This window comes from Lytechinus variegatus, chromosome 9 (assembly GCF_018143015.1).
Source record: "Lytechinus variegatus isolate NC3 chromosome 9, Lvar_3.0, whole genome shotgun sequence".
In the NCBI taxonomy this organism is placed as follows: Eukaryota; Metazoa; Echinodermata; class Echinoidea; order Temnopleuroida; family Toxopneustidae; genus Lytechinus; species Lytechinus variegatus.
The window spans coordinates 16903271-16922188 of NC_054748.1; the positions used below are offsets into that span (position 1 = coordinate 16903271).

The 18918-nt window shown below is 35.5% G+C and overlaps 1 protein-coding gene across 2 annotated transcripts in view; it reads left to right on the forward strand.

Moving 5' to 3' along the window:
- Positions 1 to 14120, forward strand: part of LOC121421081 — a 107427-nt gene extending 93307 nt beyond the window's left edge. For both annotated transcript variants that reach the window (XM_041615694.1, XM_041615695.1), the window contains exons 43-46: positions 577 to 1365; positions 3100 to 3368; positions 10712 to 11004; positions 12724 to 14120. In XM_041615694.1, the coding sequence (XP_041471628.1) occupies positions 577 to 1365; positions 3100 to 3368; positions 10712 to 11004; positions 12724 to 12954 (1582 nt within the window). In that variant the 3' untranslated portion in view covers positions 12955 to 14120. The remainder of the gene's footprint in view (positions 1 to 576; positions 1366 to 3099; positions 3369 to 10711; positions 11005 to 12723) is intronic.
- The last annotated feature ends 4798 nt before the right edge of the window (positions 14121 to 18918 follow it).

An 18918-nucleotide genomic window follows, 5' to 3' on the forward strand; every position in this document is an offset into this window, starting at 1 on the left:
AGTAGTCTCTTTTTCTAATAATACATTCGTCTTATCACTATGTTATACCATCATCATCTTAAAGAGCCAGTTTCCCTATGATATTGCAGATTGAAGTATGGATGAAATATCGAAATGTAAAGGTTTGACGGGAGTAATGTTGCTTATTATGGAGTGGTGGAACCACAACCCAAGTAGGAGATTCAATGCGAGCTTTTAACAGTAAAGATTTTAAAGAGGGCAGAAAGGGCGACAAAACATTGGAATAAAATAGACCTTTATTACATTTTCTTTTAAAAATATTATTATACCAAGTTGTACACCACACCTGTTAATAAATCATCTTATAATATCGTTACTTGCTTCTGACTTTGTTTCAACATTCCTCCCAGCTTTCACGTTTTCTATCTTTCAACAATCTGGTAAAATATGAATGATCTGTATTGATATGAGCTCGAAGGAATTTCACACACCTTATTCTTACGTCATTCCATCGGAGGTGAAGAGCGGCAATCTCTCTACGTACGTTGGTTGTTCCTCACGATATTTTCTCCAAAAAGTAGCAAACTTTTTTATACATACATTTCATTTCACCAGGTATGCAGATAGCTTTGCGTTTTGCTGCATGTTGGATCTACATCCAGCCGATGCGTCGGACAGCAGCGGTTGCATCGCGCCAATCGACCAGTTTTCATCGTGCGACGACCTCCTGGAGCAGAACACACTCCGCGTGGCCATGTGGATCCTAGGTATCAGCGCTCTGGCGGGTAACCTCTGCACCATCGGTCTCAGGGTATTCCGTCGGAAGTCGGTGTCGTCCACGCGAATCCAAGCGAAATTGATCACCCACCTGGCCGTATCCGATCTGCTGATGGGTGTATATATGTTGATCATTGCCATCGCCGATCAATACTACATGGGGGATTACGCAATCAATGCAGATAGGTGGAGGGGTAGTGTGGTGTGCCGTATAGCCGGTCTTATGTCCACGCTCTCCAGTGAAGTATCCGTCTTCATTATCATGCTCATCAGCATAGATCGCGTCCTTTGCATCGTGTTCTCGCAGCATCACCATCTACAGTTTTCAAACAAGTCCTCTTCGGTTTGCCTCGCGGTGATGTGGGCCGCCGCTCTTGTCATTTCGCTGGTACCAGCCTTCCACCTGAACTACTTTGGTGATCGATTCTACGGCAGGTCCAGCGTATGTCTAGGGCTCCCTCTTTCGGCGGACAGACCGGATGGGTGGGAATATTCCCTTTCTATATTCCTGGGGTTGAACCTTGTTTGTTTCCTGGTAACTGCCCTCTGTTATGTTGCCATATTCGTCACTGTTCATCGGTCGGCCAAAAAAGTGTCAAAGGCTAAAGACACAGGCAGACACGTTAGGTAAGTACCAAGAGCAATGACGTCTTTCTACCCCATACAATAATATAACTTGTCCATTTCTATATTTTTTATAGTGGACAGTGGGCCCACCCCTCCCCTTCCCACCAAGATCAAATCTCCTTTTTTAATATAAATTTTTCATTATTTGGAAACTGCAGCTCCTAATCTTTGAAAAATTTAACACACGACAAATCAAATGAACATTTTTTTCTTTCATAAAAAGATTTTATTCAAAATCAAACACGAAAGCAATTCAATTTACAAAAAAATCATGAAGCGAACATGTTTACAACAACTGTACATGCGTACTATTATCTAATGATATGACAAAATTATGATGTTTTTGACTGAGAACCCTTTCAATTTCACAATAGCGTTTCAATACGCTCTTAAAAGAGCTAAAACACAACCGATTACCCTTACAACGTGTCGAAAAAATGAAATATTTAGCATAAAGAATATAACGGTTTACAGTAGAGTATTGAGCGTCAGGGCAACCAAACAAAAATAAATTCTTATTCAAATACACGTTATTGTTCAAATAAGAGGTTTGGAAGTTTTGAATAAATTGTTGAGTTACAGGGCAGTCCCAAAACAGATGTGAAATACTTTCAACAGAGGAAGAACAAAATGTACATAAATTAGATTCAGACAAGCCAATATCGTAAAGATGTTTGTTCACCCCCATTATCCGATTGAAAATTTTTTGAAAGACAGCATTCAAAGGGAATCATATACAATCTGTTCCAATTATTAACCGGTTCATTTAAAATGGATGCCCATTTTGATTGCGAAGTGGGGGACTTTAAGATTTTATCAACAGAAATTCTATGGATAAACTTGCATACCTTAACAACATTATTTGAATTATACAACAAATCTTCTTGAGTTGTTTTACTCTCAAGATGTTGACTAAAATGTTTCCATTCATTGTGTATTGCAGAAATAAATGAATGATATTCAAGAAAATTGCAATTAATTTTGTATTTTTGTAAAAAAGTTGTATGTGAGAGAAAATTGTTTTGGTCATCCATTAAATGTTTAATACTGATGATCCATTTTTTAAGCCTAAGTTGTTTATATATAACGTTCCCATCTACTTTAATCAATGAGTTATTCCATAACACTTAATTCTTTATATTCAAATCAGATAAATTAGGAGAGAATGTTAAACGACTCCAAGTAATTAAAATTTCTCGAATGAATTGATTTTTTATTTGTAATATTTTGGGATCATCGTATTTTAAATTACATGTCAAAAAAAATTCTCCAAAGTTGACCAAGTTGTATTCGAAAAATATTTCCATTTTCCTTTATTTTCTGTGCTCATATAACGTTTAACCCACGCAATTTTCAAACCAGAAATTACAGACGGTAAATGTAACATGTTCAATCCACCTTGACTATAGTCTCCAATAATTGTAAGACGACTGATTTTATCCGGTTTTTCATTCCAAATAAAAGAGTAAATTAAATGTTCTAATTCTTTCAAAAAATCTTCAGGAGGTTTTGGTAATACAGACAACAGAAATATAATTTGAGAAAGGCCGAGTGACTTCAAAATAGTTATTTTCCCTATTGGAGTTAAAGTTCAAACATACCCAAAAGTAAACATTACATTTTTACTGCAATCTTGAAAATGCAGTTTCTCAATTACCTGATTATGAAAATTCGCAAAATTTCCATTGATTTAGTGACTTGAAATATTGTATCTGCACATTCTTTTTTATTCAGAAACGGAACTAGTATGCAGGTCAAATTGGCAACGCGAATGGCGATGATAGTGGGTACGGATTTTATTTGCTGGATGCCAATCATCATAATGGGTTTTCTGGCAACAAGTGGAGCCGTCGAGATACCACCCGATGTCTACGCGTGGACGGCCGTCTTTATTCTCCCACTCAACTCATCTCTTAATCCTTATCTCTATACCATCTCCACCGTTTGGCAACAACATAAGGCAAAACAGAAACAAAAGGAGTTGAGAGAATCGGAAGGAACACGTAAGTTAGATATCTTTATGAGCCAGAAAATCATATTTTCAAGTCCAGTAGTTGAAATTTGTTTAAGATGGTTATTGGATATCATTAATGATATCCAATGAAAGTGTCTCCTCGTCAAGTTCAAAGGTCATTTGAGGTCAATAACCTGACAGTTTTATTATCAGTATGTTTTTTTTTTGGAAGTTTTAGAAATGTCATCATAACTTAGAAAATATATGGACCTAGTTCATGAAACTTAGACATAAGGTTAATCAAGTATCACTAAATATCCTGCATGAGTTTTATGTCAGATGACTAAGGTCAAAGGTTATTTAGGGTCAATGAGGTTTGGCTGAATTGGGTGTATTTGTAGAATTTCCATCATAACTTTGAAAGTTTATGGATCTGATTCATGAAACTTGGACATAATAGTAATCAAGCATCACTGAACATTTTGTGCAAGTTTCAGGTCTCATGATTAAGGTCAAAGGTCATTTAGGGTCAATGAACTTTGGCCGAATTGGGGTATCTGTTGAATTACCATCATAACTTTGAAAGTTTATTGGTCTAGTTCGTTAAACTTGGACATTAGAGTAATCAAGTATCACTGAACATCCTGTGCGCATTTCAGGTCACATGACCAAGGTCAAAGGTCAGTGAAATTTGGCCGATTTGGGTGTATCTGTTGAATTACCATCATAACTTTGAAAGTTTATGGATCTGATTCATGAAACTTGGACATAAGAGTAATCAAGTATCACTAAACATCCTGCACGAGTTTCAGGTCACATGATCCCCAGAAGGAAAAACCAGTTAGACCAGTATGTTTTTTTAATGGTTTCCAGTATATTTTTACTGGACCAGTTGATTTTTAACTGGACCAGTAAAAATCAACTGGAGACCAGTTCCAACAATTACATTCCAGTTGAAGCAATAATGTAATGTAGTGATTGTATAAATCACTACATATACACAGTCTAGACTTCATAATGTATATGCCCCCTTCTCAGAACCATCCTTTTTAAACCCCCTTCTCAGAACCCTTATCATTAATTTAATCCAAGCCATTAAAACCCTTATTGTTCATAGTCAAACAAACTCCAATCAGAGAACAAAGAACTGCCTTCCCCTTCCCAATAATTAAACCCCCTTTAGTCCTATATCCAAACCCTTGGATTATGATTTGTGTAGAAGCTTTAATACATGTATATATTGAGTGTACACCCAAGGGTTGAGGTTAGATAAGTTAAGATCATCACAGAGTTAAGATCTACATCGTCGTACGTTGTGATATGCTTCTACTCTACATGTAATATTGCTGAAGATTGATGATTAATAAAGTTTCTTGATTGAAATGTACATCGAACGTTCCTGCGTGGTTATTGATGCTCCCAACTAAGATATAAACGATCCCAACACAACATGGTGGAGAACCCGGTTTTCTAATTGAAAAATACTTCATTAACATGGCTATGTGCTTCGAGAAAAGACTGAGAATTGCTCTCATGAAAAGACAGTTAAGATACCATCTATCCTACATGTGTTAGCACCGGCATGAACCCCTGTTAGATCCTGAGCTACATCGGATGACAAAAATCGATGACTACAATTACCGCACTACAGAAACACACAGACGGAAGACAAAGACGGATGAACAGACGGAAGATACAGACGGAAGAACAGACGGACGATACAGACGGAGGAACAGTATGGACAAGGACATCGATGACAACACAGATGACAATGAATCTAACTGGAAACATGACAAGACGCCATCGTCAACGCCAAAGACACAGATCACCACTACAACAACATGAGTCTTGAATTATAGAATGAATAACTTTGACTCTTCCCCGAATATATCAAACACTGGACATTACTTTAATTGTGCTAAGACTACATTTTAATCATTCTTTTGAGTTATATCTCTGATCGGTAAGTGAAAACATTTTCTTTATTGTTCCACTGGCATATGAGAGAGTGCCAGAGGCTATATTTGGTTTAATGTCCATTACATGCGCATAAATGTATTTTCATTGTACACAGCTACATTAATTTGTTATGATAACATCATCTTTATCCTTTGATTTGACATTAGAAATAGCAATATTTGACAAACACTGACTCTAACCAGTCTCATTTAAAATTGACCACGATGAAAAATAAACCACCTCTAAAACTTAAGACGAAGTCATTGACATTGACACTTTCAAATACTGAGCTAGATAAGGATTAACTAAGTTTATGCAACATATGATATTTCATTACTTCTCAAACAACATTGGATGTGATGTAATCAAGGTTAATGACATTATGAAGCAAGAATTTTTACATTTCAATCAAAATCATGATGATGTTGTATTTGGTTAACATTAACATGTTAACATGATGCCCGGGTTCTCCACCATGTTGTGTTGGGATCGTTTATATCTTAGTTGGGAGCATCAATAACCACGCAGGAACGTTCGATGTACATTTCAATCAAGAAACTTTATTAATCATCAATCTTCAGCAATATTACATGTAGAGTAGAAGCATATCACAACGTACGACGATGTAGATCATAACTCTGTGATGATCTTAAGTTATCTAACCTCAACCCTTGGGTGTACACTCAATATATACATGTATTAAAGCTTCTACCCAAATTATAATCCAATGGTTTGGATATAGGACTAAAGGGGTTTAATTATTTGGAAGGGGAAGGCAGTTCTTTGTTCTCTGATTGGAGTTTGTTTGACTATGAACAATAAGGGTTTTAATGGCTTGGATTAAATTAATGATAAGGGTTCTGAGAAGGGGGTTTAAAAAGGATGGTTCTGAGAAGGGGGCATATACATCATGAAGTCTAGACTGTGTATATGTAGTGATTTATACAATCACTACATTACAATAAGTAATACCAGTTAAATTGTTTTTCATTAAATTGGTGTTACTGGTCCAATAAATGGTTTCCAGTAGATTTTTACTGGTTTCCAGTAAATGTTTACTGGACCAGTTGATTTTTAACTGGACCAGTAAAAATGAACTGGAGACCAATTCAAACAATTGCATTCTGGTTACTGGTCCAATAAATGACTTTCAAGTCAGATCATTTAACAAATTATGAAAAACGAATCTTACAATTCAGAGAAGGTTATTATCGTCATCATTGGTATCATCATTGCTCTTATGATTATCACAATTATTATTATTAAGATCATTCTTGTAATCATTCTTATTACTGTTATTATTGTTGATATTGTAATTATTATTATTAATATCATAATTATCAATTATTGATATTATAAATAAAATAGTTATTTCATCTAATTATGATTAAGATCAAAGCAAGATGTATTTCTCTGATATATAGTAACCAGGTGGGCGTTTCATAAAGCTGTTCGTAAAGTTACGCATGACTTTACGCACGACTGGAACATGTTCTTAGGTCATAACTCAATTACATAGGGATATCACAAAGCACAAGAAAGGATCACCAGTCGTGCGTAAAGTCATTCGTATCTTACGAACAGCCTCATGAAACACCCTCCTGGTCTAAAGTAATTCAATGTTTGAAATTAAACTGGTCAAGACCAGTAATACCAGTAATTCTGATGATGCTGATCACGTGGTTTACCTCATTTGCATATTTCCTGTTTTTAAGAAAAATCAGGATTTATAATGGAATATCTTTGCAATAGCACTCATTGTTTTTTGAAAACCTTCAAAATAATTGTGTGAACTAATTCACAATGAAAATTACACATTCAAAATAACAGCAGAAAGATTAATTTACTAACCATCTTTTCCATCACATTTCACTGGCCATGGTATATAACAAACCAAATGCATGTAATAAACTGATCCAGTAAGACCAGTACGAGGACCAGTTCGACCAGTTTGAGGACCAGTTAGACCAGTGACACCAGTATGACGACCACTGAGACCAGTAAAAACCACCAGAAACAAGACCAGTATAAAATTCCAGTACTTCAAGACCAGTTTAATTTGTAACTGGACCAGTAAAATTTTAACTGGACCAGTATGACCAGTTAGACCAGTAAACCGATGTTCCAATTTCCAGAATTACCAGTTAAAATTATACTGGTCTAACTGGTCCAGTGGAACTGGTTTTCCTTCTGGGGTATCAAGGTTAAAGGTCATGTAAGGTCAATTAACTTTGGCTATGTTGGGGTTTTTTGTTGAATAACCATCATATCTCTGTAAGTTTATTGGTCTAGTTCATAAAAAGTGGACGTAAGAGTAACCATGTATCACTGAACATCTTGTGCGAGTTAGAGTAGTTTTCAAAATCAGCACTGCTGCTATATTGAACCGCGTGATGCAGGTGAGACGGCCAGAGGCATTCCACTTGTTGTAAAAACCATTTCATATGCTTTCTGATTCTATGAGGCTTGTATAAAAATGACTATCGATTTCCCCAGGACGATAAGAATAGCATTGCCCCTTTGTGGTAAAGTAAGGAAAGAGTCTAAAAGTAGACCTTCATACAAACTTTATTTTGAAAAGCCTGGAATTGCAACGTAAAGAAAATAGTTCAAGTTGTTTTGAAACAACTGGTGGAGCGTTGTGGCCCAGTGGATTAATCTTCTGACTTTGAAACTGTGGGTCGTATCCGTCCCTCGGATAGGACGTTAAATGGAGGCCCCGTGTAGAAGAGAGTCACCACCTTTGCACGTTAAGAACCCATTGCACTATTCGTATAAGAGTAGGGGGAAGCCCCGGTGTAGTGGTCCACCTGCATTCCCCCCCAATCAGTTATATCGGGAGAGACCTGCGGGTCACAGTGATTCAGTTCGCTTTTCGCCTCCCAGGCACAGGTGCCGCCAAAACAAATAATAATAATAGTGGGTTCGAATCCCAGCTATGGCGTAAGTTCCTTCAGCAAGAAACTCATCCACATTATGCTGCACTCAACCCAGGTGAGGTAATTGGATACCTAGTAGAAAGAAATTCCTTGAATGCTTGAGCGCCTAGGCAGCTCAGCTAAAGCCGGGGTAGTAGTAATAGCAGGTCCCGCTGTGAGAACAGCAAGTTTTCGGAACTCAAGTGGCTATCCTGGGTAAATATACATATATTATCATTATCAATATTATGAACAAAATCAGACTGAGAATAGCATCATGCAACAGAGTAAAATTATGGTCTAAATATATATGCAATATCTTCATTATAAAAGCGTTTATACATATAAGTTCTAGAAAATATTTAGAAACATAGCTGCTGTTGCCGAAAAAGTTAAAATGATTTTTTTTTAATTGTGAAAATCAAGAATAAAATGTAATCCCTATTTAGAAATATTTAAACTTATTATTGAAAAATTTATTTCAAAAATTATTTCAAAATGAAAGATAATATTCAAATACAGGGCCTGGCAGGAATACCACAAGGAATTGGTACAGTTCAGGGGTTCCACAGTGATTTTAAAATTTGCATTACAGGAGTATGATACTGATATTACGGAATGTATGTGACACATGGTTAGTTCCTGCGGTAAATTTTCCACTTTATCACACAAGTACCACAAGCAAGATATCTGCAGTGCCACAAGAATTCGGGTATGCATTTCACCCTTGTGGGAGATTCGTTGTCAGTGATATTGCAGTTTACCATGAAGGACAACATCACTGTTGGATGGTCTGTGTGTGGTATATTTTGTGGTATTTTTTTTTCTCTGTGGTATTTCCTGTGGTATTTTAGTATCACACTTCAGCCGTAGATTTTATGAGGTACTTCATTTTCCCTGTCTTTATGTCTGACCTGCATAGCAGAGTGAGACTATAGGCGCCGCTTTTCCGACGTCAACACCAAATCTTAACTGGAGGTTAAGATTTGAAATGACATAACTAAGAAATTATAGGGACCTAGCTCATTGAACTTGGCCAAAAGGTTAATCAGGTATTACTAAACATCCTGCATGAGTTTCAGGTCACATGACTAAGGTCAAAGGCCATCAAGGGTCAATGAACTTAGACCATGTTGGGAATAAACATAAAAATCTTATCCTAACGTTAAGTTTTTGAAATGTCATCATAACTAAAAAAAAATATTTGGACCTAGTTCGTGAAACTTAAACATAAAGTGAATCATTTATTACTGATCATCCTGCCGGAGTTTCACGTCCCATGACCAAGGTCAAATGTCATTTAGGGTCAATGAACTTTGGCCAAATTTGAGGTATTTGTTGAATTACCATCATAACTTTCAAAGTTTATTGGTCTAGTTCATAAAACGTTGACAGAAGAGCAATCATGTATTACTGAAAGTGACCATTCTGTGTGGATTTCAGGTCACATGACCAACGCCAAAGGTCAATGAACTTTGGCCATAATGGGGGTATCTGTTGATTTATCATCATAACTGTGAAAGTTTATGAACCTGATTCATGAAACTTGGACATAAGAGTAATCAAGTATTACTAAACATCCTGTGCGAGTTTCAGATCACATGATCAAGGTCAAAGGTCATGTAATGTCAATGAAATTTGGCCAAGTTGGGGATATTTGTTGAATTACCATAATAACTGAATGTTTATTGGTCTAGTTCATAATACGTGGACATAAGAGTAATCAAGTATCACTGAACATCCTATGCGAATTTCAGGTCACATGAACAAGTTCAAAGGTCAATGAACGTTTGCCATGTGGAGGGGTATCTGTTGAATTACCATCATAACTTTGAAAGTTTATGAATCTGATTCATGAAACTTGGACATGAGAGTAATCAAGTATCTGTAAGCATTTCGTCCAGGTTCAAGTCACATGACCAAAGTCAAAGGTCATTTAAGGTCATTGAACTTTGGCCATTTTAGAGCTAATTATATGATTGTTGTCATAACCTTCAATGATAATAGGTAAAGGGGTATAAAATGTGGATAAAAATGGGGTGATCAAGTTTCAATGACATGTTTTAGGTCACATGATCAAGGTCAAAGGTCTATGAGCGTAGTATTGCATCATTATATGAATGGTGTTTTTTGTAAATAATTATTTTATAGAAGTTTTCAAAGTCAGCACTGCTGCTATATTGAATTGCGTGATGCAGGTGAGACCGCCAGAGGCATTCCACTTGTTTCTGTAGTACCAACAGAAATACCACAGGAATGCCAGAGTATTTTCATAGTAATTCTATGTTTATGTTTCATGTGTTCATGTCACAAAGTCATCACAGCTGGTACATTGAATTGTGTAATGCAGGCGAGACCGTCAGCGCCGCGATCCACTTGTATGAATTAAATTTGAATAATTTGATTAATTGTCGGTCCAACTAGCTATCTACTTTTGCAAACTACGTCGCTGTTGACGCGTGTCTCTAAATAACTCAAGTCACATATCTATTTCTGTTCGCTCTATTCTTTACAGAATTATCAGTTTCAGCAGCTGTGGTTGCATTACCAGAGAGGGCGCCATTTAACGGTGTTCCTCAGGAGAAGTACACCCACCTTACCACCGAATGTATACTCACACCTTACAACGCCCAGAACATTGCCAGGAATTTAGTTCCGCTATCAAAATACATCGATGATAGAGGACATCCGCCTTCTGTTGTTGACTCTTCGTTGATTTTAAATGACGTGCGAAGGGCTCTTTCTTACCTCAAATCGAAGTCTATTACGAATTTCACAATAACAGAAGATCGTATTGCTCTACAATTGGTAAGGATTTTTTTTTTGAAAATTATACTCGTGTTCAAGTCATAGCGAAAGACTCATATTATTTGTATAAATATTTGTGTTTGGTTGGTAAGACAATGTAGGACAATCTGTATGTCTTTCAGAACCATTAACTGTTGTTGGTATTACTAGGGTCGCCAACACCCAATAGGGAGCAACCACGTGCTTCAAAAACAAATTAAGAATTTTGATTAAGAAAAATAATTTAAAAAAGAGAATTAAGAAAAGAAGAAAAGGGAAAGATACATGTTTTAAAAAAGATATATTGCTCGTACGAATCTATTGTACCTCATTAAATATCATTGAGGGGAAACAATAAAATAAGTTTTATGGTGCCTTGCTCCGCCCCCCCCCCCCCCCCACCATCCCATCAACATACTTCTGTTCCAATTACCCCATAGTCAGTCATGACAATTCACTCTCGCCGGCAAATGTTGGCAATTAAAGAATTAACAGTTTCTCATCAATGTTTTCAGATTTCGATAATATATTCAATCTGACTGCATCGATTTTGACCATGTAAATTATTAACGAAATGATTTTGGTCAACCCTCAGTGCTCTACATAAAAGAATGATAATAATTATAATAATGAAAACATAATTCCTGTATACCATGTACACAGTCCTATATCCTCCGAAGGTACTTAAATATTAATCATTATTTATAGCAATGACCATATGAATTATAATGTATCTGTTTTGTTTAATATTATTATTATCATTGTAAGTGTTAGTAGTAACAGAAGTAGTAATTCCATTTTATAGTAACAATAACTATTATCGTTATTTTTAATATTACTGTTATTATGTTCGTTAATGTTATAACCATGTTAAGTACTATTTAAAACAATATGGTTCATTGTGGTAATGTTCTAAATAGCCTTAACCCTATCTAGGCCGGGGTATTTTGGGAGTTCATATGGCCGGGGGGGGGCCTCCCAGGCCCCCCCTAAGATCTCGGCCGTCGACCGCGCGATTGCGCCGAAAATTGGCACGCGGGTTGCCTGGGACATAATCTACAAGATTGTATAGTAATTTATTTCATGCGAATCGCTATTAAGTGATTATGCTAATTTATGCGTAATTAGTATGCGAAATCATACTTTTTCCTCTAACTCCCTAAATAAAGCTCCAAATGTACTAATTTTTGGTATAAAAACTCTTTGTGGTGTTCCTAACAATTGTACATGAAGAAAATTGCTATATCAAATCATTTTCTTATGTATTTTATTGTTTTTTGCAATTTCTTATGTATTTCTTTGTTTTTTGACCTTTTGTTTTTCATTGTTTTTTTCAATGAAATTTGTTGGGGACTCTTCTGTGATCATAAAAAGCATAAAATAAATACATTTAGACCAGCAAAACTAAAAATAATCATACATTTATGAATTCTGGTTGAAAACACAATTTGCATTGACTTTGTACACGAAATCACGTTTTTGAGCAATTTTTGGTCTGACATGCACTTACATAATGTTGCGTAATTTCGGAACCACGTACCAGGGTGACGCAAAGTTGGTCTCAAAAGTTGCGCAAGACTTGAAAGTAAAAAGTCAGCGAGCGGCGTGATCAAAAAATTTCGCACGGCGAAAATATTGCGTGATTTGTTGAGGGGGGGGGCTCCGAGGCCCCCCCCCCCGGCCTAGATAGGGTTAAGACAAGGTACTCGATCGGTCTATCCCCTTTTACATCTCTTTCAGAACTCTAATGAAGAAATCGTTCGAGCATTCCTCGTGAATTGCGACACGGCCCTTCTCGAACCAGCCTCCTCTCCTAAAACCGACAAGAGAGGGAGTATTCACAGAAATTTTATGAATACGTTCATGGAAAACATTAAGGATTTGAATGCAGCAAATGGCCAACCGAATGGACAGGGATCTTTTAGAACGGGCTCGACAAGGAAGAGATCAACGATAGAAAATGCGTTATAGTTCTCTGGTGAATTAGTCACTGACAATGTATTAAATAGATTTCATGGTTTGCGATCTCCTTCGAATCTTATAGACTTTTAAAATGAAAAAAATATACATGTATTATGCAATATGTTTTTATTGCAATCCTATGGAATTAACGAACATTGAAATGAATTGAACATAATACGACATCACCAGATATAATTATGTAACGCTCAAACCTTCTTAATTAAAGTCGGAGGAACAACATTTTTATGATACGGTTTGAATATGCAACGGGCAAGCCGATGGTAAATTTTCTCTGCCTATATTGTATTTTATTCTATATTTTTTTTATTCCAGCTTAATTCATTTATTTCAATTCTAGATCCTGCTAAAACAATTCATGAAACATATTAGCAAATAGAATAGAGGGTGCGTTTACCATTAAACATTAACAAAATAGAAGCTACAAAGCCTAAAAAGGTAAATGTAATCGACATAGTAAGAAATCATATTTATGCAAACTTTTTACACCAAGAAAATAAAAACAGGAAAATCATCACTGCTGAAAGTTTTTTTTTTACACGAGAGACATTTTTTTACACATAACTTTTGAATAACCTGAGTCTACTTTTTATCGGATTTTTATCAAATTCTAGCCCTTTGCTTGTTGAATTTTACTCAATTTATTTCAATACTATTTTTAGCACGTGCACTCTATAATAATGTCCCCTGTCTTTGTTTTGTTTTTTGTGCGGGGAGTGAAAGAAAAGATGGCTGATTCCTAAAGGGGGAATAAAACAGTTTACATGGTTTATGGCAATGTGAACACAAGACCCATATTGATATTCCGAACTCGGATGTGAATTAAACTATGGTTCAAAAGTATGGTTTACTATGGATAGCCAATTGTGACACAGATAATAGTACTATATCACATTTTTTTATTCATCAACTCATTTGACCCTCATATCCTTTTCCAATGTCTGCGAATGATAACTGAACTATGGGACATAAACAGATATTTGCATTTATTGACTTCCCGTAGTTCAAGTCAAAGAGTTAGACCGTGTTTTAAGTAACCTAGACTTAGTTAACTTAAAATTCTACTGGACTTCAAAATACGGACCATAGTCATGATATGCAGGCCATTACGTTCTAGGCATGTAGTGATGTATTTCATGCAGGTAATGTGTTGTTTCGAAAATGTTTCTCTTAAATGAAGAAAGAAATGTCATGACAACAGAATTAGTATGCATTTTTGCATTAGTAAAGGAAAATGTTTTCAGCCTTTGCCCGGTATAGGAAATATCTCAGATTTCATATGTCGGAAACCGAGCGTAATGGTTCAAAATATTGTCTAAGGATCACATTTAAATATATCCTTGCGAAATCTAAAGACAGTAAAATACAACTCTTAAAAAATTATACTGTAAATACATGGGATGTTTATATTAAAGATCAAGCACAATTTTATTATATGCACAAATTATGCCTGTGATCATTGCTGAAATTATTATTTTTAATTATATGGACAACGAGGCTATGAAGAAATTTTCAAAAATCTATTTTTATAGAATGGTTATATATATTTTGTTTATTGCAATATCTTCTCGACATCTTGTCTTTTTCTTGATGCTGTAATGCATTATGCCTTGATATGCAAATCCTTTGAGCATGATATGTGTGCTGGAAAATTCCACACTATTACATTTTATCATCTTACAAACCGTAGTATCCACACGGTACTACGGTTGTACCTAAATGGTACACAAGATGTGTGTATTGGTACCACAGAAATGAAAGGTGAACCACACACGTTCTATGGTACCACCGTGTGATACTCCTGCGGTACTCGTGTGGTACCCGTGGTGTACAATTAAGTACCACACAAATTATCCACAATATTGTTAATCTTATCAGCATTGTTATTATTATAATTATATTATTACCATCATAAATAGTATGTCGCAATCTTGCAAGAGTTTAAGGAGTTTGAGTTTTTTATTTTATCGATTGAATATGACTCGAAATTAGTTTATTATTCAATGATTGACATTCTTCTCCATTTAGTATACATTGATGTTATTCAGTTGAACACTATTCATTTCCTGTGATTTCATTTCATTTTTGTTTACATTCTTTCCACTACTTCACTCACTCTTCTATAATTTATTTTTTTCTGTCTCGTTCTATTATTTACGTCAATGATTAGACTTGTCTGCCTGTTATGCCATTTTAATGCTTTAACTTGCTTTTTTTTCATTCTTCAAACCATCATCCTATTTATCATTCTTCTTCTTTATCTCTCTCATTCTACTCCTCCTTCTTTCTCTCCTATCCTGCATATGTCCTATTATTCCTGAATTTTTATGTTTATTCTCTTCCCTTTTTCCCTTTTTCGCCGACCGTCCATGCCATTTACCTATTTTATTTTCTCCCCAATCCCATTATACGATGAAAAGAGGATCTTAATCTAATCAGTAAAATTTAATCAAATAATTCAGCCTAGGCAACGCTTTTAACTTGTTTAATGTGAAGTGGCGTTTTCATTAGTTATTTGTAATTCAAACAGATGTTCAACATTTTCGCAAAAGTATATTAAGATATCCCCTGTTTGCACGACGAATTTGAATAAAGCATTTCAGAAAAAATGATTTGCATCAAGAGTTATATTTCATTTTTACATCAACACCTTAATATGTGGCATCGTTGATGTATAGTATATGCGACAAAGATATTTTATTCCTACAACTTCAAAAAAAGTTACAAATTCCACATAACCATACTCTTCTTTCACATAGCGATAACAATATATTAGAAATGACATGTCAAATATTTTTTCAAGTAATTTCTATAATGGTTATTGGATCTTAGCATGCACGCACACAATTATATGCACTTTCTCCGCTTCCTGGGGAGCACTCTAACTAGAGCTTTGAAGCAAAATGTGTGGATAATGACGAAGAGCAGATCTACTCCTTGCTCAATTCAATTTAATTCAATTTTAAGAAATGGTTAAGGTTGAAAAGGTTAATGGAGTTGTATGTCATCGGCATAACAAAGGTATTTTATGCCATGTTTACCAAATATGTTGCTGATTGGTTGCATATAGAAAAAGAGCAGTGGACATCCTACGGAGCCCTGGGGTACACCAAAATTCAACCTGAGATAGAACGACCGATTCGAACAATTGAGATCGTTCTGATAGATAAGGATATCAACCAGGCAAGGGCAGTCCCATTGATAGTGTGATTTACTGTGTCAAATGCTGAACCCGTATCAAGCTTAATAAGATGAAGGTGACCATTGTTCATTTCTCGACAGATATTTTGTTTTTACACTATTACCAATCTTGTACGCGGATTCACGTGGGTTACTCATTCTCTTGTGAGTATGATGTTAACCGTGAGAAAACAAGTCTTTCTAGCAGTTTTCCTGAAAAGGACAAGTTTGACGCGGTAATTTTTCATACACTTTTGATCTAAGCCTGATGTTTTATTTTCAGCGTCGGATGGATGACAGCTAGCTTTACACAGACATAAAATTATGGTACAACTCCCGAACGAAGACTTGTGTTTACTATTTTAGTAATGACAGGCGCCAAAACTGTGGCACATTTCTTAATCAAATCTGTTGGGATTGGGTCAAGTTGACAGAAATTTTGATAAATACTTCCATCTCACAGCGATATGTCGAAATTCCCTCAATTCAGACTTTATTGCACTAACAGTGTCATTCGAATGTAGGGCAGGAGTCTGGAAGCCGGATTGCTAGAATCTTACCTACAAAATAATGATCGAAGCAATTTTCAAGGTCAACGTGATCACCATGAGTGAGATGTTCTGATAAGGAGATTTTCGTTTTTCCTGTTAAAGTGATTGGTTAACATTGGTTTGACTTTTAGAAAATCAGAGCTAGAAGGTCATACTTGTCACCTGTGTCTAGGATATGTTACAAAAATGAAGCCCAGAAAAAATTGCGTTCGAAAATAATTATTTAGTGCTTCAAATATTGAAATATAAAGTGACCAGAAACACCATCTTAATTTCATCCCATACACTTATGTGTACTATTTATGCGTCTAGCTATAAGAAACCTATTTACAAAATCGGGGTTTGCCTTGTAGTTTTAGCTTTTCATTCTCTATAATGGTTGTTTTCAGGGTTTATTAGTTCTAATACATGCACTGGTACACATGTTTCATATTGGTTTGAGAATTTTTTAATCGGCTGCTCACAAAGTTAAACAATAACTTTAAGCAAATCATTGGCAACTTTGTACAATTTTGGGTTTTTCCCACAGTCCTCAATCTTTTTCCAATGGTATTGTATTTTAGCATTCTTTATCAAAGTATTGACAGGTTGCTTTTGGTCATGATCTGCTTGTGGATCTCCAACCTTGTGGACCTAAATCGTCTTTCTAATTGTCTATGAATCAATTTTTCTTGAGCAATGTATGTGACATGCAAAATGAGACAGATGATGACAATTTAACAATAAGGACCATCTTGATCATTATCAAACAATTCTAATTCCACATGTTTCTGGGGAATTAATTGTTGTTTTACTTGGTAATGATGAGAAAATTAGAACGGTTGATATATAAAATACAATAAAAATAGTGAGTGGATGACGTCATCAGTCTCCTCATTTGCATACTAACCAGGAAGTGCATAATTATAACTGTTTTGTGAAATAAAGAGAAACTTGAAATTGTCATAACTTTCTTGTTTTTTCATCTGATTTGGATAGTTTCAGTGTTATACTTGTTGAATATTTCTCTTTTATTCAAATCAACTTTTTGTTGGACTGGACTTGTCCTTTAAGGACCTCCCCGCCCCCCCCCCCAAAAAAAAAAAGAACCTAGAAATATCACTAAAGGTGATTAATATAATAATAAAAACTTGTTTTTGGAGGGAAAAGAAAAAATCAATCAAGTTTCTAGGTCGAAGTTTCAACAATATCTAATAAGCAATAAGAAACTTATGATTTTTTATAAAATATTGGTAATCACTATGATACCCATGGTGACGTCACATTGGCCGCATGTGTGATGTCATAGTGATCTAAGGCAAGGACTACTCTTCCATTAACTCCATTACATAGGATGGCTAAAATGTCTTTTTTTCACAAGTTTACTTGAAATGATACTTATCTTTCATGAGGACATACAACAATACTGTCTGGTTTACATTTAGATTACGAACCCAAGGGAGAGGGTACCATAAATCTCGATAATCAAGATGCATGGCCTATGGGAAAGTTGTCCTTGCTCTTTGTCGTAGTTGCCAATTTGAAATCTACATAGTCTTAGGAATCTCAGTTTTAAAGCAGCCATATCTTTATCGTCGCTTGTCCGATATCTTTCAAACTTTCACCATTCTGTTTTCTTTATTTGTCTCCTTCCCAACAACCAAGGCTGGATTTTGACCAAGGCTGGGTCCCCCTTGACATTGAATATTAATCTTTACCCTAAGATAAATATTTGTGCCACCTTTAATGAGCACTGGCTAAAAACTGAGTAGTTTGATCTATAAGGAGTTTTCCTGCATTCTGGCATCAGTATGAGTTCCAATGGCAACGCACTGACAAATTCAAAAAATGTCTCTTGCACATCCTCACCTCAAGGCCAATGTGTTGGCCAAATTTCATGAGAATTGGTTGAAAACTGATGAAGTAGTTCAAATCGCAAGGTTTTACCTAAATTTGCCATATAATATGCTGTTGCTATGGCAACATATTTTTTTATGAATACTTTTGTGACTGAAAAAGTGTCATGGGCGAAAAGGAAACTCAGTTAGGGCCCGTTTCAAAATCTTCAATTTTAAAATGACGTAAAGTATGAGAATTCGGTTTCTCTTGAAAGAATGGTAATTTTTTTATATTTTTCTTTTTATATCTGCAGAGAACTTACGATTAAAGGCTTAAAAACTATGTATTGGTTTTATTTTGTTTAAATTTGAAACAATTGAAACTCCTTGGCACCGTAAGAGGTAAA